This window comes from Fusarium fujikuroi, chromosome FFUJ_chr07 (assembly GCF_900079805.1).
Source record: "Fusarium fujikuroi IMI 58289 draft genome, chromosome FFUJ_chr07".
NCBI classification, from domain to species: Eukaryota; Fungi; Ascomycota; class Sordariomycetes; order Hypocreales; family Nectriaceae; genus Fusarium; species Fusarium fujikuroi.
Genome location: NC_036628.1, coordinates 1,179,737 through 1,204,223, shown reverse-complemented (window position 1 = coordinate 1,204,223; position 24,487 = coordinate 1,179,737). Strand labels below are relative to the sequence as shown.

Genomic DNA, 24,487 nt, shown 5'->3' with positions numbered 1-24,487 from the left:
TGGGGGGAGACGGGGTTGGCTCCGGAGTCTCAGCCTTCAAATATGTACCGCGTAGACTATGAGAAGGGAACTATTGTAGGACCAAGACGGGGGCTGCTTGCTAAATAAGAGAGAAAGAAATGGGAAAGGGGGAAAGACGGGGTCTTCTATTCCAGGCCGTAGTGCCGAAATAGAATACGTCGGCAAGGATAAAGGGTTGTTGAAGATGAGGTGCAGCAAATAGAGACCGTCATACACCAGAGAGACTTACCAATCCGGGGACAATTCTAGAGGCACGCGGAGAGACAAGAGTCTAGCTTGGGGGTGTCGATGTAAAAGGACTAGCCTTTGTGATAAGTATAGAGATAGAGAGACAGAAGAGCTCCCTAATGGGAGAAAAGGAGAACTTGGCAATTCAGCTCAAGTTGTTCGTGTTCGATTTGAATAAGTGAAGAGGAAGGAGAGATGTTTTTGAAGATAAGGGAAAAGGGCAAAATCATAGGCGTCACAGTTTCATTACAAGATGAGGAATACATAGAAGCACCTAGAGACAAGACGAGGCGAGTCGAGACTAGACTAAACCAAGCCAAACCAAGCCAAACCAAGCCAAGCCAAGCCAAGTCAGATCAGAGGGAACTCAGGGAAGGGAACAGAAATGGGGGATGCGAGGCGGTTTGTTACTTGTCTTGTCTCTATACAAAATATATCGAGAAACTTGGTGGAGAGGCCCTAGTCTCTGGCATGTATACAGTACTTCGGAACAGGCTAGACAACTGGGAAATGTTGTAGATTTTTCCAACTTTAGCACTAGGCAGTTCCTAGCAAGCGCCTAGTGGCCTCTGCTGTACAGAAAGAGGGTCCCCTAGAAAACTTGAGAGGTCCCTGCGTATATCACGAGTTTTAGACGCCTCCTCCAGTCTAAACTCATCTCGGGGTTCAAACGGTCTTGGAATACTGTGCTCAGGTGATTAAAGGAAGGGCACCTACACCTAAGGAGTAGACACACAGGAATGAAGCCAGTGATATGGTCATAGGAACTCGTACCCTGGAACTCTCGAGTCACACAACAGCAGCATCAACTTCTGTCTTACAAGGCAAAACGGATGACGGGGTCATGGACTCATGACGCCGAGGCGAAAACCTCAAATCTAAGCCAATAGCAGTAACTATCTTGGAGTATTCGAGGCAAAAACACCAACGGCGCTGCCGGATATCGAATGGTAATCCATTTCGAGCACCGGATAGATAGACTTTGGTCGCCGTTTTGCTGCAGCAACCGGAACCTAAACCCCCTCACTCATCTCGACAATCGGGAGCTTGTTAATTAATTCCCTGCTTTTGGTGTGCTATGTTATGCAGTGCAGTGCAGTGCAGTGTTGTGTTGTGTTGTGGTGCGCTGTGCTGTAAACCAGGGATGCATGGGAGGATGAACCTGAAATAAAACACATCCCAGCTCAATGGGTCCAAGGAAAACGTTCAGACCCAAGATCCAAGATCCAAGATTTGTGATGGGGACGGGAGGGAGCTCAACTCTTGACTGAGCTGATAGGATTGAGACAGACAAAGGAAACTTTCCCCTTCTTCACAGCGTAACCGAAGAGTTGCCCTCCCTCCACAAGCGCAAGCATGACCAATTACCATAGGAACCAGTATCACCGATCGCGATGCAGGAAACCACAAGAAGCATTGGATACAGGGCAGGGCAGGGCAGGGTTGTCGGTACAAGATGGACTGTAGCGTTGTAGACGGTACACGATCAAGACTTGTTTGTCCCCGCGACAAAAGACCCCAGTTTCGCATCTGTCGCCGATCTTGCTCTCGTTTGTGTGTGTACGGAGTACAGAATAGGACAATCTCCTCTTTTCCTTCTTGCAACGTCCGCGGGAAGCGGAATACAGAGCGCGCGCGCAGTCGAAAAAATGCACCCAAAGTCCGTTGTGAGTCGGGGGTTATCGTAAAAGGGACTCTCGGCTGTTTCTTGTTTCCGAGATTCTGGCTGACGAGGACGATCGAGACAACGCTGCAGTTGCAGCGGCCATCGGGTGAATCAACTGGCGCATCGACGCTACTTAATAGTCGAGAGGGAAACCCGCCATTAACAATAAAAACGGGCTGGCAGTTTCCGAGACAAAATGGAGCTTTGCGTCTAAGCGAGAGCCTCGCTATTGGATAGAGAGATGCAGGTGGGAGAATGAATTGGGAGACTTGAGACTTGAGGGGGGGGGGGGGGGCGGTAGAGACAGGTAGACACTAGACACTACCTAGACACTACCTACCTAAGGTAGACAGGTCCTGGCAGGGCTGGCGTATGCACAGTAAGAGCTAAAGTCCAGGTTCTAGGGTCAGGTCGTGACTCGAATGGATAGAGGCTCAAAAAGAAAGTCGTTGGCGTCATATGAGACTAGGGGGGTCCCGTAAAGGATCCATGATGGGCCGCGGTCATGATGCCAACGATATTTTTTATTTTTATTTTTTTTTATTTCTTTTCGCCCTTCTCTTTTTTGCCTTGTTGAATAACTAATCTTTGATGGAGACCACATTTCTAGCCGACAATACAAATGTAGATCAAATCTTTATTTGCCTCCAGAAAGGGGAGAGTTGCTCTGAGATCAGATCTCGGTCTCTACTCTCGGCATCAACAGTTCAAAGCGTTGGCCCAATCTACGCATCATCGTTTTTCTCAAGCCTTGCACTTGTCATCCAACAACCAGTCTCGAGGGTGTGGCGGCCCGGATCGAGATGCGGCCAGTCCATTCCCTCAACCTTTCAGCCTCCCTTGCAACGATTTCCTGATACAGCGAGACAAGCAGCAGTTCTCGTTCACTTCTCGCTGCTGATGCTGCTGCTGCTGCTGCTGCAGCCTGTCACACAACGTTTCCAGCTTTCCGGGGCTGCACAGCATGGCACTGCACAGCACAGTACGAGTTGAAAACGTGCTTCTCTAGGTATCTTAGGTATGCCACGTGTGTGCAACGATTTCCATCCCGATGATTACATTATTAGAGGCACCATCTCTGTTGGCTGATTAGCCGCCAAACGTGATCAGAGTTTAGCAGGCTGTCATGACTTGTTCGTTGTACCTGTTCTTTGGAATGTTCCCTTTTCTCATCATGAGCTAGGGAACCGTACCCTAGGACCCTTCTTTGGATGACGCTTACTATAGTCTTGTCCCTTCGAAATTAGTTAGATCGGTTCGCATTCGCCAAATGTTCCAATTGTTCTAGACCATCTCCGATTTCTTGGTTCCCGAATCAGGACTGACTTGCTCTGTTGTCGTTGTTGATAGACCACCCTTGGCCATGCCGAGTTAGATGACGAGGGACATTGATTCTTCCGCTTAGTCAATGCAACTTGTCTTCTTGGGCTGGACTTATCATCAAGACTGATCATGTGTGAGAACCACTGCCAAGAAAGGCAATTCATCACATGACCATTTTCTGTTTCTATATGTTGATTCTCTACCAACTTGATAACTAACTACTAAGAAGAGCCCCCATGTCGAACCTCAGACCTCGAGCTCCAGGACCCTGAATTCAACCTCCCCACAATAGCTGAACTAAGCTCTCTCTGATCTGATCTGATCTGATCCTCCCTCCAGAATGAACCTCTCTGCCTATGAGCATTATTCTCTTAGTAAATACGATTAATACTTTTAACGTCACCCTAATTTCTGTCCAAGGCAATTTCGTTATTTCTAGACGGCTTCCTCCGTCAACTTACTCCAACATCACATGTCATTCCCCTTCCCTTAAGTTTGTTAGGACTAAGAAAACGGTCTGTCTGTGCATAAGCTTACCGTCTCAACCCTTCGTCTAGCTCCCCTGCTCATGATAGCTTCTCGTGCCCGAACAAGCTGACAAGAACCGTGCAAGTCCAGGGCTAATCCCGCTCATTCAAGCTCAAATGTTTTGAGCAAAGGTATTATCAACGTTACTCCGATCGTTCAATGGCTGAGACGGCATAAACTTCAGTCCTTTCAGGCGGTAAACGTTTACGACGAGAGATACAAGAAAGCCACAAGGGGCCCCTGACGTACTAGGGACGCTTTAGAGAGGAAATGGAGTATTTGCTTTGCTCTGCGTAAAGAGGCAATTGGACAGACGACACTTGATGCAGCGGGGAAGCTGCTTTTTCTGACGTTGATGCTATGTTTTGTTTTTTTGCTCTCTCTCTCTCTCTCTCTCTCTCTCTCTCTCTCTTTCTCCTCTTTTTCTGTCTATTCTGCCCTTGACCCTCTTCTTTATTAATCTTCTCCTCTTTTTCTAAACTCCAAGCTGACCTTTCCTTTATCAACATCACACACTCACACACTCATCATGGCTTCTAACACCATCTCTCAACTCCCTACCGCAGAGCAACGTCAAGACATCACCGCCCGCTTGGCAGACCTCATCACAGCCATCGAGTCTCATGCTCAATGGACTCCCCCCAATGTTGACCGTGGCCTCTTCCACGTCTGGGACTTCGTCAAGAGATCTCATTATATCATGACCGAGCTGGACAACATTGCTGCTGGTCGAAAAGTCCAGCACCCTGAACAAATCCCCAAGAACGAAGGTGGTGAGTAGAGTAGAAGCTATCCTATTGCTAACCTCGATGGGAGAGTGTACCTGGGCTTACACTATCTTCTCTGCTACAGTCGCTTCTGGCCCTGAAGCTGCCCTCGCTTCCTACACCGACGTTTGCACACGTACCATCACGATCAACGAGATGATTCAAAATCCTCGTATGCTCGTCATGCTTGGCCTCTCCAACGTCGACTTTGGCGCCGCTATTCAAGAAAAATCAGCAGCCGTCAAGGAGGCGATCAAGAGCGCAAACTAGATCTGCTCTGGACCTGATACACGAATGACGTTGTAGAGCTTGCGTCACGCGATGATCGTCGGCTGTTGCAGGGTTGATCCATGATGGAGTACTCCGTAACTAAAGAGCGAACATATTTTGGTTTGGCATTGGGAAACAATTCAAGACTCGTAAAAGAAGAAAAGGGAATAAGAACAGGCAAAAGTTTGCAAGCGGTATTCAATTCTTGGCTGGGCCAATGGCGGTTCAACTCGATAGTACGAGATGGCAGGTTCAGCAGATTGGATCTACAGCCAAGGTATTTGAACGATAAAAAGTAACATCACATCGTGACAGATTCGTGAGTTTCCCTTTGGGAATTGAAACTTAGAATGAAATGGCATTATCATTCCTCAAGTCATTTAAGCCTAGCCCATCCATGCTATTCTATTCTATTCTACCTTGTCCAGGAGAACTTCTAGAAGAGCAGAATAGCTGTCGTCATAAACAGACCATATCGGTAAACTAAGCATCATATCATCCCTTTTAATCTACAAAATGCCCTTATCCAATCTCAATAACTATACACATACCTCCCGTTCCCATTGTCCGATAAACCCGCCCATATATATACCTCCCCATGATTGTCGCCCAAACGAAAAGGATATCATAGACACATCATGCTACAGAATGTGAAAAGACTAATACAGCTGATTGTACATCAGATCAGCTTCTCGCTCGTCATCATCTCACTCCAGCCCAGCGTCCCTTGGCTGTTGTCGACGGCCCGAGGGTAAGTCGACGACCGATGTTTCCAAAGCAGACACAGCTGCAGAAAAGCACACTCAGCATCCACATGCCCGTCTCGAGTGTCTTCTGCTGGGCGAGTCCACCTAGAATGGGCATATCTCCATCGCCTGCCATTGTGGCATTAACCAAATGCCTGAACGGAACTTGAGTAGGCGCCGGCATCATATCTGGGTTCACACCGAGGAGCACAATAGACCCTGCGAGTCCAACCGCAGCTGAGAGTAGAAAACCGGGCTTGGAGCGGTCGATAAGCCACCATAGGAGGGGATTGACAAGTGCCAAGGTCAGTGACACCTGAAGGGTGGACGCCCAGGCCACTTTGCGCTGCAGGATGTTAGTTCCACGGAACAATGGATTTGTCGTTGGCTAACTTACAATCGCGAAGACAATTCCGACAAAGGCACCGATAGCCCGGACAGCAAGCGCCCAGTCAGTGCTTGGATCGTCATCTTTCGCTGAAGCACTGTTTTCTAACACAGCTTCATCCCCGTTGTCGCCGAACGAATTCTCCCATACTCGATCAAACCAGGGGAACAGCGCGCCCAGTGCAACGCCAGCAAGACCCCAAAAAGTCAAATGGCCCCAGTTGTACGTAGCACGAGACGGAAGACTGTCCGACTCGTGGAAGCGCGATGTGACTAATACACCGTATCCCAAGCCGAGAACGAAAAGCAAAAGTCCTCTCAATACCAGAGCACCACCAGATGGAGAATGCTTTAGGGGTCCAGCGGGTTCGTGAACTCGGATCGAGGACCGACGACGAATGTGGTGCGAGCGATCCTTCAGAAAATCGAACGTAGCGTCGTCAATGCTAGGTCTCTTGATGGGTGTCTGAGCGCCTGTTCCCCAGGGCGTATCGAGCTCATCGCGATCGGCAAAGACACGGTCGCGCGAAGAGGACGTTGTGGGAGAGTAGATTCCGAAGAGCGTCGAGGAGGTCAAATTCATGAACGACTGAGGCCTGCTAAGACCTGCGCTCGCAGGCTCGGGAGTTGGTTGTAGGAAGCGCGCAATATTGGGGTCTGGAGCTGGCGCTGGAGTTGAAGGAGATGAGTTCTCGCTTGGTGGTGTAGGAGTTGTCAAACTGAGATCGAAGGGTCTCCGAGGAACGGGACGAATAAGAGGAGGACCATCGTCGGCCATTTTGAAGCTGAGGGTTCGTATAACTGACTGTTTTGGCTGTTAGGAACTGGTATCGAGGCAATGGTGAAGGGCAGCAATGGTTTATGAACGAGGCTCGGGTTCAGCTGAGGTGAGGTGAGCTGAAACCTGCAAGTCTCAATATTTGGACAATGCAGTGCTACTATACTCACAGTCTCGACCAGTCTCAGCTTAGTATGAATCCTAAGCAAAGATTGGTGTAGCTTCCGAGGGATTGTCTGTCCCGGATAAAATAATTTGAAGCTGTTGGGGTCCAGTCTCTGCAACCCTGTCCACCACTTGCTTTCACAGCGCGAGCTAATGAGCACAGGGCCTAAAGCTAGTTGGACCGGGATATCCGAAGCAAGTCAAGCAATTGAGGATAAACGGCAAATGCTGAGAGGAATTGAAGAGCTTCAAGTATTTTGTTGTTGAAGCTGTTATAGCGAGGTTGGGATTGAGTGGCAAAGAAAGAGTAAGACAGGAATGAGGAGATGGGTGAGAGGAAACAGAAGGAGGACTGTTTAATACCCAGCCCTGAGACCCAGAATAGAGAGAGCACCTGAGTAAGAGAGCAGTAATAAGAGCAGTGAGAGAGCGAGAGAGTGAGAGAGAGGAAAAAGAAAAGAGAGAGACGGCACGTAAGGTTCTAGTTAGCCTCAACTGAAAAGGGAAACGAATGAGCTGAACGAGGTTGTCGGGTTCGCTCTTCACATGCTCACAAGACCAAGGGACGGGCAGTTTCACGACTAAGGGCCCCAGGAATTACGTAGATGTGCCCCATTTACCTGCATATCAGCAGCTGTTGAGGGCCCTGGACCCCTGTATCTTTTAGGTGGGTGAGTCCCCGCCTGGTTCTGTAGAGATCCAATGTCACTGATGATGTTGCACGGGAGTCAATAGTGATGAACTTGAGACTCTATAACTTGTTGACGGTCATGTCTATTGTAAAGATTGAAGTGTAGACATCGAATATATCGTCTTCAACATCTAGTGCCTGTTGTTGACATTCTTGATCGTCATCCTCCATCCAATCCCGTCTATTACCCCACATTCAAAGCGCCTCAAGCTTGAATTCGAGACTCCGTGGTTGGTCAGATTAAGGCAATTCTGCTTTGACTTGCATTTGTGACCCCCTCGTGATTCAAGCACATCCATTAACTACAGCACAAGATCAGCAATCCCCTGGGGCTCTGAGCTGTGACCCAAGGCTCCTAAAGGGAAACCCGCGGCGCGATTCGTTTGTTTGCAACTGTTGATACTGCACTGCAACTCTACACACATATCATGTCTGTAGGTGGTCTTTCTTGACCGGTCTGACGCTGGCGCAAACTCAGTGGCTGTGGCGAGTTCAATGGCATGCTTGGTTCGATTTGCATGTGATTCTGGGCACATAAAACTGACTCTCACATCACGGCCTCCAATTCCTCACATCCATAAGTATCTGACATTAGTTTATAGATTGCTAGCTACTACTGTATATCACAACAAACGCAAATATCCAACCAATGACATGCATTTTTAACATCCTGTTTTACTCTTCATCGCTATCACTCTCCTCTTCCTCTTCATCTTCCAGCTCATCCTCACTCTCCTCAACTCCCTCTGGCCGGGGTATCATCATAAACGCCGTCATGCATGTGATTCTGTTTTGCGTCTCATACGTCCCCAACAACTCTCCCTTGCCCTCCTCTGCCTTGTCGCTACCTTGCAGCTCCGGTACGCCCACCCGCCAGACGCGGACCCGTCCGTCGCTGCTCCCGCCAGCCACGTACAGCGTTGAGGCATCCTCCGCACTCGGCACCACCACAAAGTCCTTGATTCGGCCCTCAACTCCGCCGGCTTTTCCGCCGATTTGACCCATCAACTTGGCTGTCGGGAGCTTCTTGTCCTCCGACTCCGGTTGTGTAAGGTCCGATTCCTTAGTCGAGAAGAACAGGATGCGACCGTCCTCTGTAGCAACCGCCAGTAACGTCGCATCCCCTTCCTTGTCCAGTGCAACATAGAAGAACTGGTGCACCTTTGTTCGAATTGATCCCATAATCCTGCATTTGGGCACACTGTCCATGCCAAATGCGACAATATCCCGATCAAATCCTACCGCGAACTCATCTGCTCCGTCAACGCTTCCCCAAACAACTCTTCGGCCCTCTCCAGTAGAATGCTTCCCCTCGCCAGCCTCCTGCAGCATGTCTTTGCTAAAGTTCAAAACTCCAGCCTTCTTGCCAGTGACCAAGTTCCATAATCGCATTGATCGCTCGCCCTTGCTGACGCTAATCATAAGCTTCATACTGGGGTGGATGGCAAAATCGTTGACGCCAGAAGGTGTACCACCGAAAGGCGCTGTGTCGCCGCTAGGACGGCCTTGAGGCTTAGGAATAGGTGCCTTGATGTTGCTAAGTAAAGACCAATCTCGTGTTCGTGTGACCGCAATTGTAGAGTCTTCGCTCGATGATAGTAGCTTTGAGCGTGTAGGGAAACATAGCGATGTCACAGTCGAAGAGTGATGAAGAAGCGTGCCAACCTCTCGGTTCTTGGGGTTCTCGAGAATTGGTCGCGGAGCAACCTTGGCCAGGATCTCCTGGTTCTTTCGGCTGGGAGGATGCGCCGACAAGTTGTAAACGTTTACCCGCTCATCAGTGCTGCCAGAGGCAAGCATGACCTTTTGTGTCTGTCCAGGAACGGGCGCTGAAATGGGCGACGCAGCGACGCAGCGAATCGCCGAGGTATGAGCATTGAAGAGAAATGTGTCGGCGAATTCAGCCTTCTCCTTTCCTCCAACCGTCACTGTCAATCCGTGAAGAATTCGGTCGTAGGAGCCGACAACGATCTGGATAGTCTCGGGCGCATTCGAAGTGGTCGTGGTAGACTTCTTCAGCGCCGAAGTCTTTGCCTTCACAGGTTTTTCCTTAAGAACTTGAGTACCCTTTGCCTTCTTCTTGATCGAAGGCTCAGAAGCAGGTTCGTTTTGAGCGATAGCTTGTCTCTTGCGTTTGGCCATTTTGTCGAATTTATTCTGATGCTGAGTAGTCGCTGCAGAAAGCTTCAATTCCCAGCTACAAGTCAAGGGCCGAAAAAAAATATTGGGAGATAAGATAAGGAAGTATACTGCATATATGCATAACCCCACCATATACATGACTTTCATCATCTAGAAACAGGACCTTTTCTTTTACCAGAAACATTCTGGACGCTATGCGCTGAGTATATTCAAATGTATGTGCAGTATGGCAGTTCTAAATCCCTTCACCAATGTCTATCTACCGGCTTGATCCTCCGTTCTGGCCCCCAATCTCTCGCTCAACCATTTCGATCGAACCGAGACTGGGGAACCTTTTGGAAAAGTCCTGAATATAATCATCCTTCTCTTTAGCTGTCATGTCCACCATTTGTTGTCCGGGAAATTCAATCAGCTCTTCCGTCGATGTTTGAGCTCGTGTGGGCTTTTGGGGTGATGATGGTCGTGGGCCAGTGGGCAGACTGTTGAGATGCACTGGTTTCTTTGGAGCTGGGGGTTTCGCTGGGGGTTTGGATGTAAGAGCTGGGGGCGCAGAAGATGTCGAAGAAGGACCTCGTGCTTGAGGTGAATCGATCCGTGTTTTCGCCACCATCAAGGGCTTTTTGGGAACTCCAGGAAGAGATTTCTCGGGCTTGTTGCCAGTCTCCGGAACATCAGTGTACTTTCCGTAACCTTGGGCAGTTCTTTGGATGCTGGACGGTTTTTGGTCTTCATTCAAGAGACTCTGAACCCTGTTCTGAATGCTGACAGCACGGGAAACTCCCCCAATACTCTTAGGCGGAACTGGTGGTCCGCGCTGTCCTGCAGCAACCCGCTTTCTATATTCGGCTTGTGCTGCTTCCACGCGTTGTTCCTCTTCTTGAAGCTTCAGCCGTTCCATTTCCCGCCTCATTTCAGGTGTCATGCGATCCTCGTCATCATGGAAATGACCATCGTCACTGCGTCCATCGGTTGCCTCAGAGCCTGCGATAGGAGTGAGATCACGACGTGCCATGTCCCTTTCTGGCGAAGGGATTCTCCCATTGTTAGGGGAGCTGCCTTCGAAGCGTTTGAATGCATCACCGAATTTTCCTGCCAGAATGTTCTTGTTGCCAGAAAGCGAAGTCAAGCTGGAACGCTTGCTAGACTTGGTACGCTCCGAATCCTCCAGACTTCTCAAGAACTCCATATCGCTCGACGTGCGTGGTTCGTCAGCTGGCTCTTGATAGGGGGAGCGAGATTGGGGCGGTCGGCTTGATGAGCGTGATGCAGCCTCTCTTTCACGCAAGAAATCCAGAGTCGTACCCTCAAGATTCGTACTAGCAGGTCGTGGCCGAGAAGGGGCTGGTGAGGCGCGAGCAGCAGGTTCTAGGAAATCAGCACGAGGACGGCCGCCTTCAAGTGAGGGCCTCGATGAAGATGGCTGACGTTCATGACTAGGCTGCTGAAAAGCCGAAATTCTTTGTGAGACTGCAGCACGGGGTTCCTCTGCGTTCCACTGCGCTGCACTCGGGTCAACCTGCCTTGTAGCGCTGCTGGAACGAGAATATTCAGCGATTTCGCGCTGAACAGGTCGTTCCACATCCCGGCTGAACTTCTCAGGTGGAGGTGTCGAGGTCATCGTGCCAGTCGAGACATATCGGGAGTTGGATTGAGAAGAGATCGCTTGCAGCTCGGGGTTGTTGCTAATGATCGACTGCGCCCTGCTAATGTCAGGTCTACTTGGTGCAGACAAAGTCTTAGCAAGGGGGGGTTCCAAGGGAGGTGAAGCAACTGCAGCATGGTGTCCGACAGGAGTGACCGAGTGTGTCCTAGACACGGGCTTCGGTCGAGGAGACTCGGTCTGCGGCGCTGCGAATGCCTCGTCGGCCAATTTTGCCGTCACTCTTTCGTTCAAATCAGATGACGTATTGCCTGTGGGTGAGACGGGTGAGGAGACATCAAAATCGAATTTGGTGCCTTGATCATGCAATAGTGAAAACTGATCGAGGGTAGGGAATCTTGAAGATAATTCGTCAAATCCTTTGGAGGCAGCCTTGGAATCAAGGGCAGCAAATGGGTCCCCCTCAGTCTTCCTCATCGGAGAAGCATCCGGCTTCTGGACTACCTTGGCCGGAGCTGGGGAAGCCGCCGGTCGTCCTCTTCGCATCGGTACAACATCAGGAATAACTTGCTTCTGGGGTTCGGCTCGGGTAAACACAGCACCCACAGCAGGAGTTTGTTCTGGTTTTGGGGCCTTGGGTTGAGGACTATCGGTTCTTGCGTGGGGTTGCGAACGACTGTAAATCTGTGGCCATTGTTATTATGAATTCTTCTTGGGTGGATCGTACACCTACATCTTGAACGGGAACATCACGCCCTTGCATGGCGCATCCCTCCTTTAGTACTTGGAAGATATTCGGTCGATCTTGTAAGTTCTCTCTCAACATTGATGCTGAAACCATGTCAGTCCTGAAACAAACAACCAGGGCCAATGAGCATTACCTATCAATTTCTTGAGCCTGTCAGAAAATACAGGGTGACTTGGGAATCTGTAACTGGCATTCAAAATTGCCAATTGGCCCTGGTCCTCAAAGGGAGTAGTGTAGTAGCACAGCTTATACAGTAAAACTCCCAATGCCCAAATATCAGATTTCTCGTTTATGGGTTGCTTGCGGTATACATCGATCATCTCAGGACTCCGGTACTGCATCGTGGTGTGCTTCTGTACATCTTCATCCATAAGACGACATTCGGTGACGGTAGTGGGGGCGGGACGAGGAGATGCGGCTGAACCGAAATCGCAAAGCTTGAATCGTTTGGAGGATCCTCTGGCGGTAATAAGAACGTTTTCAACTTTGATATCGCGGTGTAGCAGTGGCGGTTTTAGGTAGTGCATGCACGCGACACCCTCAGCGATGTCGGTGAAGATGTTAAGGATCTCTGGCTCCGTGAGGCGGTGTTGTAGCCTGGTGTTCATGAAATCGATCAAGCCACCGCCATTGCAAAACTCCATGAGCAGAAAAACTTCGTATCCTCCTCCTTGAAGCTCGGAGGCATGCGAGTCGATATATGTGACGATCGGTCGGTGGCCTTTCAGACGCTTCATTGTCTCAACCTCGATGCGCATGCCCCGCAAGGTATCCTTATCGGGGACCGCAACTCGCTTCAAGACAGCCTGATCGGTGCCGTCGACAGGCTTGGCCAGCTTGACGAGGTAGACATGGGCGAAGCCTCCCTCGGAGAGATATTTCTGAATCACCACGCGGTGGCTGCCAACCTGGATCTTGGTGCCTGGGGCGAAGGTACCAGCCGGAGCGCCTCCAGGGATGGCCGCAGGAGAGCCGTAAGGGGCATGATGATGATGCTTGTTGGGCATCATATGCGCAGGGGGGTATTGGCCGTGTGAAGCCATCGTGAGCGCGAATACAGACGATTATTGACGATGACTGTTGAGGAGGATTTCGAGGGTGAGGGAGATGACGGCGACCCCGTCCAACAGGGAGCGAGCTTGAGCCAAGGAGCCAAGAAAGCGTCTGGCGGTCGAAAGGGGGTCGAGGAGATTCGATCGGGGCAGAATTGAAGAAAAAGGAACGGAAAAATTGGCAATTCAAGTCATTGGGATCAAACAAATGCTAAGTATAGGAGTGATTTAGAACGGTCGCATCGTCAAAAACACATGGCCCCTGGCAAGTTGTTGGAGGTTGCAGGCCTGACCTTACCTATCATAGGTTCGATACTCAGTGGCTTAGTCCCCCGGATCAAGGAACTCCACTGCCACCTCACATTCCACTCCATTTTCTGATTCATTGTTTCAACAGCGGGGAAATGTCGGTAAATCCCAGAATCTAGATGCTGAGATCTAACTTTATTCCAACTGAATACCTACCTTTGCATTTAGGTTTGCATACTGCTAATAAAACCGTTTTGCAGTTATTATAGAAGTATGTATCTAAGTACGTATCGACACAGAGTACGTATTCTTGTTGAGTTCTCTAATCTTGTGACCACCACGTTTATGAGTGACCCTGTTAGCTTCATGTTTCATCCAGCTGACAGTCAATGTTTCGCTATGAAATTGATACAACCGCGGGTAAGGATGAGCTTCCCGCAATTTTAGCCTGTTTCTTTATTAGACAGTGTAATTGTGTTGGGCGTTGCTTAAATCTTGGGCTTATTATTAATGATTAGCACCTTAGAGCTGTATCATGCATGTAGTGGCAGAAAATGAAGCACTGAGAACCATCCTTATTGGTAACATGGAAAAGATGGAAATTGCATAGAAAGCAACGTAGCGTTTCTCTCAACTATCAATTGAAGATACTATCGCTTTCGTTCATCGAAGTCATCTACGAGTGCAGAACTACCTACCCTGTACCACATCTACCAATCCTTTGCATTTGGACAAGTCACGAGGTGTTTGGCTTCCCAACCTATTTGAGTGGATAATATATTTTTCTCGCTCGTATCTTTATCATATGGGTGTCACTGGGTCAACTTTGAATAATCAGTTGATGGAGTACATAGTTCATGCGATTCCAACGGCATAGTCTGTGTGAACGCCGGATTCCTGTGCGGCCATCTGGGGCAAGATAATTCAAAATTCATGCATTAAACTCTCTTTCGTCGCACAAGGGCACTGTTCTAAACGCTAAACAGTTCCAGACGAGCTTTACATACGTAGTTTTATAGCACTACTGACTATCTAAATTATTCGCAGAGGTTACATATCGCTCAAAGACTACGGAACCAGTATCATGTCAAAAAGCAATTCGAGCATATGCTAATCCTTGTTACAGTCAGCTTCTCACCAGATAAGTAAGACTGGGGGAGATCAGAGTATAGAGAATTGGAACTTATATCTGATGGATACTCCATAGATATAGCAATCCGAGGTAACTTTCCGAGGTAACTTCTCCCTTGTTCAGTTGTTCATTGGCATAAGCCATCAAGTTGATGTCAAAGAAATTCAAGGAGGAGACGAATTATTCACCAGGTTTACTTAATTATCGCATAAAATAATATTCAAGAATCCCCTGCGGTAAATCACATCAACCTTCTCTGAAACTTAAAGTTAACCCATTTATTTACAGCCTCAGCTTTGACGTTGTCGCAGTGGCTTAACAGACGGATTACGCACACGTTCTCCGCCGTTATAACCGTGCCAATCTGCCAGATAGACTCTAAGCCATGATCAATGACTCGGCCGAACCGACACAGCTATTCTTAGAAAGAACTCGCAATTCAATACGTGTATCAAGAAGAAAAGCCTCAATCCGAACACCGAGAAAGTGGCTCTCTATAGTTTCTAGAATATGTAACATTACAGAAGAGCCAACTCCTAAGGGATTAGGCTTGTTCCAGAACACGCTGGTTTGCGAGCAGGGGTCCGCCTCCAACCACTCAGTAGTTCCCGTCAGGCATACGTCATTGTTTCTTTTTCTGCTGCTCAGGCTAGGTATTATTCGTTCTGTTTAGGTACAGCAGTAGTCTTTTTTAGCCCGGGGCATCGGACGTGCCGTCCGTGGAGCGATTCGCATCAGCAGCCACGCCCAAGTGGGAGACTTGTGCAGTACTTGATAGGTGCAGGATCTGCGATGCTAAGAGGTAGTATCTCTCAAGTCATGATGATGTCGATAGTTGCCGAATTGTGATGTCTTGCAGTAGACGAATCCTCAGTAGAGTGACTCCCATGTGGGCTCCGGCTGACCTTGCCCGGAGGTCACGGCACCGAAGGGACATGCCCGTACATGGACATGGACATGGTCATGTTATTGTTGGGGATGAGTCCATGTGCCGCGTTGAAGGGGAAATCCAATGCTAATCCTGCCTGTCAGCCCCAAATCCCGATGCCTCGTTTGAGTCAATGGGGCCCGCCTCTAATGGACCGTGGACCCTGTCCCGTCCGTAGAATCAGCTGCTTGAGAGTGAGAGCCTTATAACAACAACGTTGCGCTCTTTGTCCTGGCCTGATTTTCATCCTTCTTTTTTCAACCCATCGTGATATACACAATAGAACACCAACTGCTTGTCTATAAACCTCTATACTTATATGCACCAATCAATTCAGTCTTATACTCCCGTTTACAACCGTCAATATGCCTTCTACTACTTCTTCGGCCATGCAAATGCCCCGTGAACCGGCCCCCGCAGCGTTCCCTGCCGAGCGAACCAGCACCGAGCAGCCGGTATGTCACCCACGAACCTCTGGCTTGGCTTCTACCAAAAGTCTTTCCAATCGCCAAGACACAATAGTCAAGCATTGGATTTCAAACATTGTGAATCACGATTAACCAACTCGTTTTTGACAGCGCCCAGTTCAGCCCATGACAATGGAACAGCCTGAAATGAGCATGCGAGGAGGCAAAGACGGTGGTGTAAGAACAACCAATTCACTCAACTCTGCAACATTAACTGACATTCTTCCCAGGCTATTTGCTGTGGTATCTGCGCTGGTCTTTGCTGTTTCGAATGCCTAGACTGCTGCTGTTAAACAATTTCCGTGGGCAAGGATATCATAGAGTAAAGCTCTGGCGTTCAGGCACGAATCATTTGGGGGGACAATTCAAAGGGATACCATCGTCGGCTAATGACACGACGATTTCGATAGCTTTGTCTTCAAATAATACCTCGTTCGAATACTTAGTTCACGGCCCTTCTCTCATCGTTTCGCTCAGTTATGACAAGTCTAAATGCGTCCCTAAACCATACTCGCTCTACACGACCACACCCTCCAATCGCTTTACCACGTCCTCATAAAATTTCATTGATAACTTTTCCGCAACTTCATCTCGTGTCTCATCATCTCCCTCACTGAGCCCCAAGTCCGTACCTCCAGCCAAACACTTCCGTGTTGCATCTTCAAACCTCTCTCCCATGTCAGCACCTACTGATGCGACTTGGTCTTCCTCCAGCAGAGCCTCTCGTACACCGCGCACAACATCAGGTCTCCCGCGCGCACGCCTCATGTCGATACTCAGCACATCTTCAACCAGACGCCAATGTGCTAATTCGACTAGAATGACACCCAGGCTATAAATGTCGAAGCTTTTCTTCGAACGCTCTCTATCTCGTCGACGGTTTGACTGGGCGTTGGGATGTCGGTATAGATCATGCTCTGCATCATCTCCCGGTGCATCCGTCATCTCATCTAACCCTCCAGGCCGTGAAAAATCGAAACCTGAGAGATATGGTTGGCGGTAGTCTATGCGGCCATCACGGGTTCGGAAAAACAACACATTGTGACTGCGAAGACCCTTGTGTAGCCAGTGTACAGCATGAAGGTAGAGGAGGCAATTGCTGATAGCATGTGCCAAGTACACCCGTTCTGTAACACGAGGCTTGCGGACCTTTGGGTCTTGAAGAAGCTCGCGGAGCGAAACAGGTGGGAGAGAGGTCTGTAGATTATCGTCGGATGGGCGCTCGAATATGAGGCCGAGTCTTCGATCTAGAATATCAACGTCATCCTCGGGGATGTTAGGATCAGCTTTATCGAAGAACCCCAGACAGTGAGGAGTGCGAAAGGCCTCGGGCTTGGGACTATGGTTCAGCAAAGCAGCAAGTTTTCGGACTCTCTCAATGATATCGGCCTTTGATAGCGAACCTGGTTGGGTATCTATATTGTCATAGTCCTTCCACTCAATCCAAACCTTCTTCTTGCCTTCTGCTGTCTTCATGAAAGCCTCGCATCGTGGAGCCTCTGATTCATCCACCTCAGGGTCTAGCTCTATGAGGTATCGAGGGATGAATAGATTGCGCTGATGGCCCGGCTTTGCAAGATCGAGGAATTTTGCAGCAGTTTCATCAAAGACTGCTGGGCTATCTGACTTGGGATCGATAGTCTCATTGAAGGCCTTGAATTTGGCTAATCTCGACAATTGCCGTAGAGCGTCAGCATTGGCTTCCCTTTCCAGTTTGGACATTTGCGATGGTCCAAGCCGGGAACCTGCATCGAGCTGAGACTTGAGAGCTAACACAAGATGACTCAGATCGGCTATCTTGTGATGGAGTAACAGGACCCCACGGTTGGTGTCCTGTACGGTATTGCGAATCTCGACCTGCAAGGAGTGATCGAGGATATTGGTCATGTTGTCGTTGAGGACTGAAAACTTGGCCAGCAACTTTTCAAACCCTTGCTTGTCAAATGAAGTCCACCTTAACCTAGTAAGGCTTTCTGATGATTTGGACTTGAGTCCAGCCATGGCCTTTTTGATAAAGTTCCGTTTCTTATCACTCATAGGATAGTTTGACAGCTTGGCATCTTTTTCTGGTGAATCCAAGACGCCATCTTTATCCACGACGGTAGAAAGGTTATTGTGCTTCTGCTGGTATTCTGTAAACTCATTGAAGAGGCACTGGATTTGAACAAGGAGATCAATCACAGTCTGGCGGTGAAGATTGAATACGTTTGAGTTGAGAACCTTGTCTTGGTTCTTGGCATCAAGGTCAAGCAGGCCAGAAGCCTCACTCCAGCAAAACAGACGCTGCTGTTCCATCCTGAGACGGAGATTGAGATATTTGCACTCATCCTCATAGCCCAATGCCGTAACAAGGAGCTGTATCCCTGATGGATGTCAATTTCACATGTGATGCTGGTTACGATGAGCTAGAGTTGCTTACCTTGAATACATCCTGTGTAGACCTGGAGGCTGATGGAAGCAACTCCCAGCGCCAAGCCGGCAAGGGATACAGGGTCCATTGCGCCCTACTGCAGCTTATTTTAGGGCTCCTGGCAGAGAGGCTGTGCGGCTGAGCAGGGTATGAGGCGGCCGACGAACTTGCTGTGATGGGATGTGATGGAGTGACTTCTTGTCACTCACTGAGTGGTTCAGGAGCTAAAATTATGGATGTATTCGACACTGCGGGGGATTATGCGAGGTCGGGATGAGGTGATGATTGGTGGGAGCTATGATAAGCAGCCCGGAGATAGAAGGGAAAGACAAACAAGAACAGAGATGAGATGATGAATTGGATCCAAGGCTGGTTAATTGATGTCGAATATGGAAACCCGTAAATGCGGCCAATGGCATTCCTCCTGCAACAATTATCGAGTCGTTCGGATCCTTCAACAGGGCTGCAATTGACTCGTGCACTCTTCGTCTATCTATCTTGTCGATCTCTTTTTCGTATTAGCGACACACGCCGTGTACAGTAGTGTAGTGTAGTGTACTGTAAGCAACCCCGTTACCATGAGTAAGGGACGTATAAATGCCGAAAGGACCCGAATCGCCATGGATCGGATGTACATGAATCCTTCGAGACCAGGGCCCTTAAGCAACTGCCATTTCCGCTTCATGCATGATCTTCTTAACGCCGGTAGTTTGCGAAGTTGAGAACTGACTCCATGTTTTGTGAGGCCAGTAATGTTGCATTACTCTGAAACCTCGAGCTGGAAATTGTTAAGCAGACCGCCCACAGGACTTGAGTAAACGGTTGCCTACAGCACTTGATGTTCAGCTTCTCTCAACCCCTGTCTTGTGCTTAACTCAATATGGAATATCCTGTCACCAGAAACTACAGTGTGATTCGCTAGGATTTAACTCGGATTGTAGCTGTAGATCCGGATGTTACATGCAGACGGCTTCTCCGAGATGCTAAACACCAAATTACACCCACCTACATGATGGATGGATGTTTGTTTAAGGTTGATGTTGGCAGCTTGAACCATCTTGTGAGTCAGCCTGTGGGAAATAAAATACGTACGTCATTCGTCTCAAATTCCGCGTCAAGTTAGACCAATTGTATTTTTGGAAGTCTTGTCAACGTCTTCTAATTCTTACTAATTATGGAGTTGATCCTCATCAGCTCTCAGTAAGCCATCCAATATCCCGGGTACGCGGTCCGTGATAGATGCCGCAACACCGCTTGCGGGCCGCAATTCATCACTTCTGGTCGAGATATCTTCGAAGCCAGTTCTAGAATTGCATGGCTTACTGGCTCAGGTAAGCGTAAAAACGTGGCTTAAGTTGACTCTCACTCCCACTTCCACTTCCACCTCCGCGGCCTTCAACTTCCGCAGAGCTAGACCTCGCAGCGTTGCATTACCTTGCCGACATGATTTCCGGTGCCTTGTAAAGGCTTGGGGATGATACCCACACACCTGGCAAGCTGCAACATGGCATGGCCTCTGATAAATACAAGATTAGCTTAGCAAAAGCCTGGGTAATAACAGCACTTCAGCCAGCCAGTTATGATGCTATGCAATGGTATGATCTTTGGTACTAAGAACTAAGGTTTTAGGATTAGACCTTGGGTGAAGCCATAAGCACGATGATGGTCTCTTAGTATTGTTAGACTCGCATATAGTTAGTTGCTGGAGTTGACATCGAGGCAGTGTGGCCGGGACATATGAGTGCCGGCCTTCACACCCACAGACATGTCGTAGCCACGAGGTCAAGACGAAAAGAATGCAAATACTTGTCACCCCTGTCCTTCTACTATGCCAAGCCCGACACGTCGGGATGCGGCAAAGACCTGCATGCTGCATCATGCTCGGTACTGGAACGGGATGAGGATCGTCTGAAAGGGAAGCAAGTGACATGCTGTTTTCTGTTGTTCCCTCAATATTCTGAAGCAATGAGACCTGCATGGCCGTTTATAGAAATGGATCAACTTGTACGAGCTGACTGACCTGATTGGTCCATGGCAGAGCTTAGACACACCCTTGTGCTGGTAACCCCTGCTCTCTAATATAACGCGCGCAGGTTAGTGGTTATAAGCTCCTGGAGATAATCACCCCATGTTAAAGACTCGGGTTTACTTAGTAATTGTAACTAGCCTCTTAAAACTGTGCTTCACAATGCAAGACTGGTCTCAGGGAGCAAAAGAGAACTTGAGACTTTAGAAGAGGATATTAAAATCAACTTAGTAAAGACCCCCCCTCAGCTTAGGCTACAGTTATCCAAATATTTTCATCCCCTAGGATAGAGGTCTTTCAGTTTTTTTGCCTCCTCTAGGCAAGATAGTCAACTAAACGAGCGTTGCACCATTTCAACATGTGGCACCGACAGTCTGGGCGGGCGTCCGCTAGTTTGGTTAACCTTACTGGCTGACACGAGTCTCTGTCTGCATTTCGAGGTCGGACCAAGCTTACCCCTGTCATCTTCGAATCTGTGCGGCACAAGCGAATACAATGACAACGCAAGCGAATGATGCAAGTGGCAGAATGAAGAGGATGGCGTAGCGAGTAGGGAGCAGGAAGTATAACCCCCCAATCTCAAATACTTACTTGTTCCGTGATCCCTGAACTACCGCCGTTTGCTAGTGCTAGGGCTGAAGATGGTCCTTGTAAGAGAGATGCTTGGCTGTACACGGTTTGCCATGATGGAAATGCCGGGTTCCGTACATAGCCCTCCGAGTGAAGCATGATGATATCGAGACTGGCGCTTAAATGTCCTATTTGGACATGGTAACCAGGGTTGCTTTTGAATCATTCGGAGAATCGGCTCGTTCATCAGTGACATGACGTTGTTCTGTGCCTGAGGAAGAATATCTATAACAGGCAGACCATGCAGAAGCGTATTCGTTTCGAAGTATTATTAATCTTCTTCCATCTTCTTTGCAGGTTCCATTTCCCTCTAAAGTCTATGCCAGTAGACATGTCGAGTGAGAGTTGATTATTCAACAAATATCGTCACCTTGGATCACTTGCGCCCTTCAGAGATATTGTCTTTGGCGCCCTAACAAGGTTCACTTTTAGATCTAAGCCAAGCGACCGCCTTCTTAAGAAAGTGGCATTCAAGATCTGAACTCGACTAAGACACAGTCAGCACCTGTACTAAGTCCCATCTTTCAGTCAACTACCGCCAACGCCTCAATCTCGAAATACCCACTATTGGCCTATATCGAAGCCTGAATTCACCTCTTGAAACCACTAACAATCTTCAAAGAAGCACTCATCAATGGACGAAAGAAGGAAGACTTTCTCTGGGACTCGTTCCGAGTTCTCCTCGCCGTTTCCCTCTCCTCAACCTTATTCATTCTATTCTGATCCTCTAAGCACATCGTATATGTGGTATTCTCCGACAATGAACCCCAGAAACTCATTCCACCAGTCAACCTCAAACTCAAATAGAGAAGATACATACTCGGGGAACGATGAACTGTCCTCCAACTCAAATTCGCCCAGCTCTGGCGTCGATGGGAGGGCTTCACCTTGTGGATCAACGTCTACGGCGGCTGAGAGCAATCGCATGAGTGTGACTTCTGTCCCAGCTGCTTGTCTGGCTTGTGTAAGTACTGTCTCTTGCAACGAGGTAGAGCCACTGTTGACATTATTTCTCTCTTAGCGGGGAAGACACCTGAAATGCGATGGTGTAAATCCTTGTTCTCGCTGCCTTAGTTCTGGTTCTGAGTGTGTCTATGTGGCTTCAAGACGGGGCTACAAAGGTCCTCGAAGGAGCAATGTTCAAAAGCCCAGCAAGAAGCACGGCGTGTCTCCAGCTCGAACTCGAACACGTAGTGGCGAAGGCTCAGTGACATCAAGACCAGAACGTTCTGCTTCGCTGGGATCCTCTTTATTTCTGAGTTCCAATATGAGCGACGACATGTTCAACTCACCATTATCGACACCTTTCCTCGACCCTGCCTTGGACGCTAGCAACAGCATGGAGAACGATATGTCTTTCTTCGGGCCGTACGATACAGCAGATACATCAACTGATATGCTCAACTTGTTCACGAGTCCACAACATGAACATGTCGTGACGCATGTCCCTGCACTGACTTTACCTGGACGCTGTATAGACTCGTTTTACAACCATTTCCATGCCGCACATCCCTTTGTGTTGCCGAAGGAGTCACTTCTGATGATCTCTCACGAGAGTTCTGTGATGCCCGTACTCGCTGTAATGCGCTGGATCGGCTCATTACATATTCCAGCATGTTCAGAGCGGGGGAGATTCTTCCAGGAAGCTCATCAACTCATCTACGAACCGCGTCGTCGAAAAGATGGGTTCCTTGTACAGGCTTTGTTACTCCTTCTGATCGGGTTGGATGGACAAGGCCAACAGGACCAAGCTCGACAAATATTATCTGGACTCGAGAGAATTTCTGTGGATATTGGTCTCAATACGAGATCATATGCGACTACTTACGGGAGAGGCATTCCCATGATGGAAGAGAGTTGGAGACGGACGTGGTGGGAGCTTTTCATTGTGGATGGGCTAATCGCTGGTGTCCATCGAAGCACGAACTTTTTGCTGTTCGATGTAGCTTCTGATGTCGCCTTGCCTTGCGAGGAATATGAGTATCTGTCCGGTGTAAGATATTAATTCCTTCGTATGGTAGAATTTCTCTGACCAGATTGACTCTGCAGGACATTCCCGAGCCAATGTATCTCAGGGATATGAATGAGAGTGACTTCTCCGGTACAAGCCACGAGTTTTCATCTTTCGCGTATCGAATACAAGCGGCTCAAAACCTCGGACGACTCTTGAGAATCCCCCCCGTTTCTGGACCGGACGACGAAAGCCTCAGAAATATCCAGACGATGTTGACGAGTTGGCGAGTCAGCTTACCCAAGTCAAAGGCAGACGCTTTACGGCAATATGGCCATTTTGATGAGATGCTCTTTCAAGCTCACATGATAACTCACGCTACGTCGATTCTGCTTCATCAACCATACTCGCAGCTGAACTCAATATTGAGCCAGTCAAACAACCAGACCGACCAATACGATTCTGTATCGTCAGTAGACGATTTCAACAACCATACGAAGAACATAATACAGGCCGCGACAGAGATCAGCGAGCTTGTCACCCATCGTGTCTCGCTACTTTCTCACAGTCACTTCTTCAGTTACGTGGTTACAATGTCCTCTATAATTCACCTCAACAGATGGGCTATATTCACACCCGATAGCGAGAACAACTTGCGCCAGGTTCTGCGCTTCAACATTGGTGCCCTCTCACGGATGTCTTTGGTATGGAGCGCTTCAGAGCGAGAGAGTAGTTCTGTGAAGAGCATGGCTCGTAGCATCTACCAGGTCAAGAAGCAGCATAGGACACTGCCACAGTTTTGGATCAGTATGACCCATGATGAAGCGATGGATAAGATTGCGGCGGACGACGCTATGATTCACGAGTTTGAGGATATGCAGGTTGTGCCTGGTATGATGGGTCATTGGACCGATCCTGGGAACAAGCAATGGAATTAAACACTACCGGCCCAGAGCTTCCAAGAAAGGGTTGTACTTGAAACTTGATTTGAAGCCAGGCGTTTTGACTGGTGACTTCGAGCAGAGAGACTTTGATGCACTGTTGCAACGGACAAGATGTATAGATGCAAAATGTACATGTGTGATGAGAAGTAATTAGACTGTTATGATGTAGAGAGTATTGTAGCCCTATTTAGAAATTCGAGGATACATGTTATTCCCGGCATGGCATTATTTGTCTGATACCTATCTCTGAGTCGTGAGAATGATGCCTGGAAGAAGAGGAAGACCGGATAAGTCGGCTTGACTCTCAGATATCAAAGACACGGAATTTCTAATGTAGATGAAGAATAAGCTTCATATTCTTGCCGTCGCTGTTTAAAACGGCCCTCGGCGATGTCGAGTCTTCGGCTCGTCGGCGACCCTGGTCGAGATTCAGCCTTATAACTCGGGAATTAAGCCATCACGAGCCAATCACATGAAGGAGCCAACAAGTCGGGACGGATTCAGGAACTGGGTGAAATCTTACTCAGAAGCTGAATTCACATGCATGGGTAATACGAAAAGAAATAATCTAGACCCCGAGCTTGCTTACATGCATGGAAATTTATGGATGCAATTCCACCACCTGTAAGCTTGAGATT

At 48.6% G+C, this 24,487-nt stretch overlaps 7 protein-coding genes; 3 read left to right on the top strand and 4 right to left on the bottom strand.

Moving 5' to 3' along the window:
- Positions 1-4,295: 4,295 nt before the first annotated feature.
- Positions 4,296-4,803, top strand: FFUJ_08715 (uncharacterized protein; the record flags this gene model as incomplete). XM_023580552.1 has 2 exons in its annotated part: positions 4,296-4,539; positions 4,619-4,803. The coding sequence occupies 2 exons, from the start codon at positions 4,296-4,298 to the stop codon at positions 4,801-4,803; spliced, it is 429 nt and encodes a 142-aa protein (XP_023433310.1).
- A 702-nt stretch (positions 4,804-5,505) lies between these two features.
- FFUJ_08716 (uncharacterized protein) lies at positions 5,506-6,714 on the bottom strand (the record flags this gene model as incomplete). XM_023580551.1 has 2 exons in its annotated part: positions 5,506-5,895; positions 5,947-6,714. The coding sequence occupies 2 exons, from the start codon at positions 6,712-6,714 to the stop codon at positions 5,506-5,508; spliced, it is 1,158 nt and encodes a 385-aa protein (XP_023433309.1).
- Positions 6,715-8,245: 1,531 nt separating this feature from the next.
- FFUJ_08717 (related to MAK11 protein (maintenance of killer toxin-encoding satellite M1 dsRNA)) lies at positions 8,246-9,712 on the bottom strand (the record flags this gene model as incomplete). The annotated part of the gene is made up of 1 exon (XM_023580549.1): positions 8,246-9,712. One exon carries the CDS (start codon positions 9,710-9,712, stop codon positions 8,246-8,248), a length of 1,467 nt encoding a protein of 488 aa, XP_023433308.1.
- A 259-nt stretch (positions 9,713-9,971) lies between these two features.
- On the bottom strand, positions 9,972-13,103 carry FFUJ_08718 (related to serine/threonine kinase ARK1; the record flags this gene model as incomplete). XM_023580548.1 has 3 exons in its annotated part: positions 9,972-11,996; positions 12,046-12,143; positions 12,194-13,103. The coding sequence occupies 3 exons, from the start codon at positions 13,101-13,103 to the stop codon at positions 9,972-9,974; spliced, it is 3,033 nt and encodes a 1,010-aa protein (XP_023433307.1).
- Positions 13,104-15,786: 2,683 nt separating this feature from the next.
- On the top strand, positions 15,787-16,181 carry FFUJ_08719 (uncharacterized protein; the record flags this gene model as incomplete). XM_023580547.1 has 3 exons in its annotated part: positions 15,787-15,876; positions 16,000-16,065; positions 16,119-16,181. 3 exons carry the CDS (start codon positions 15,787-15,789, stop codon positions 16,179-16,181), a joined length of 219 nt encoding a protein of 72 aa, XP_023433306.1.
- Positions 16,182-16,404: 223 nt separating this feature from the next.
- FFUJ_08720 (uncharacterized protein) lies at positions 16,405-18,386 on the bottom strand (the record flags this gene model as incomplete). XM_023580546.1 has 2 exons in its annotated part: positions 16,405-18,251; positions 18,308-18,386. 2 exons carry the CDS (start codon positions 18,384-18,386, stop codon positions 16,405-16,407), a joined length of 1,926 nt encoding a protein of 641 aa, XP_023433305.1.
- A 3,328-nt stretch (positions 18,387-21,714) lies between these two features.
- On the top strand, positions 21,715-23,843 carry FFUJ_08721 (uncharacterized protein; the record flags this gene model as incomplete). XM_023580545.1 has 3 exons in its annotated part: positions 21,715-21,918; positions 21,976-22,947; positions 23,004-23,843. The coding sequence occupies 3 exons, from the start codon at positions 21,715-21,717 to the stop codon at positions 23,841-23,843; spliced, it is 2,016 nt and encodes a 671-aa protein (XP_023433304.1).
- Positions 23,844-24,487: the final 644 nt, after the last annotated feature.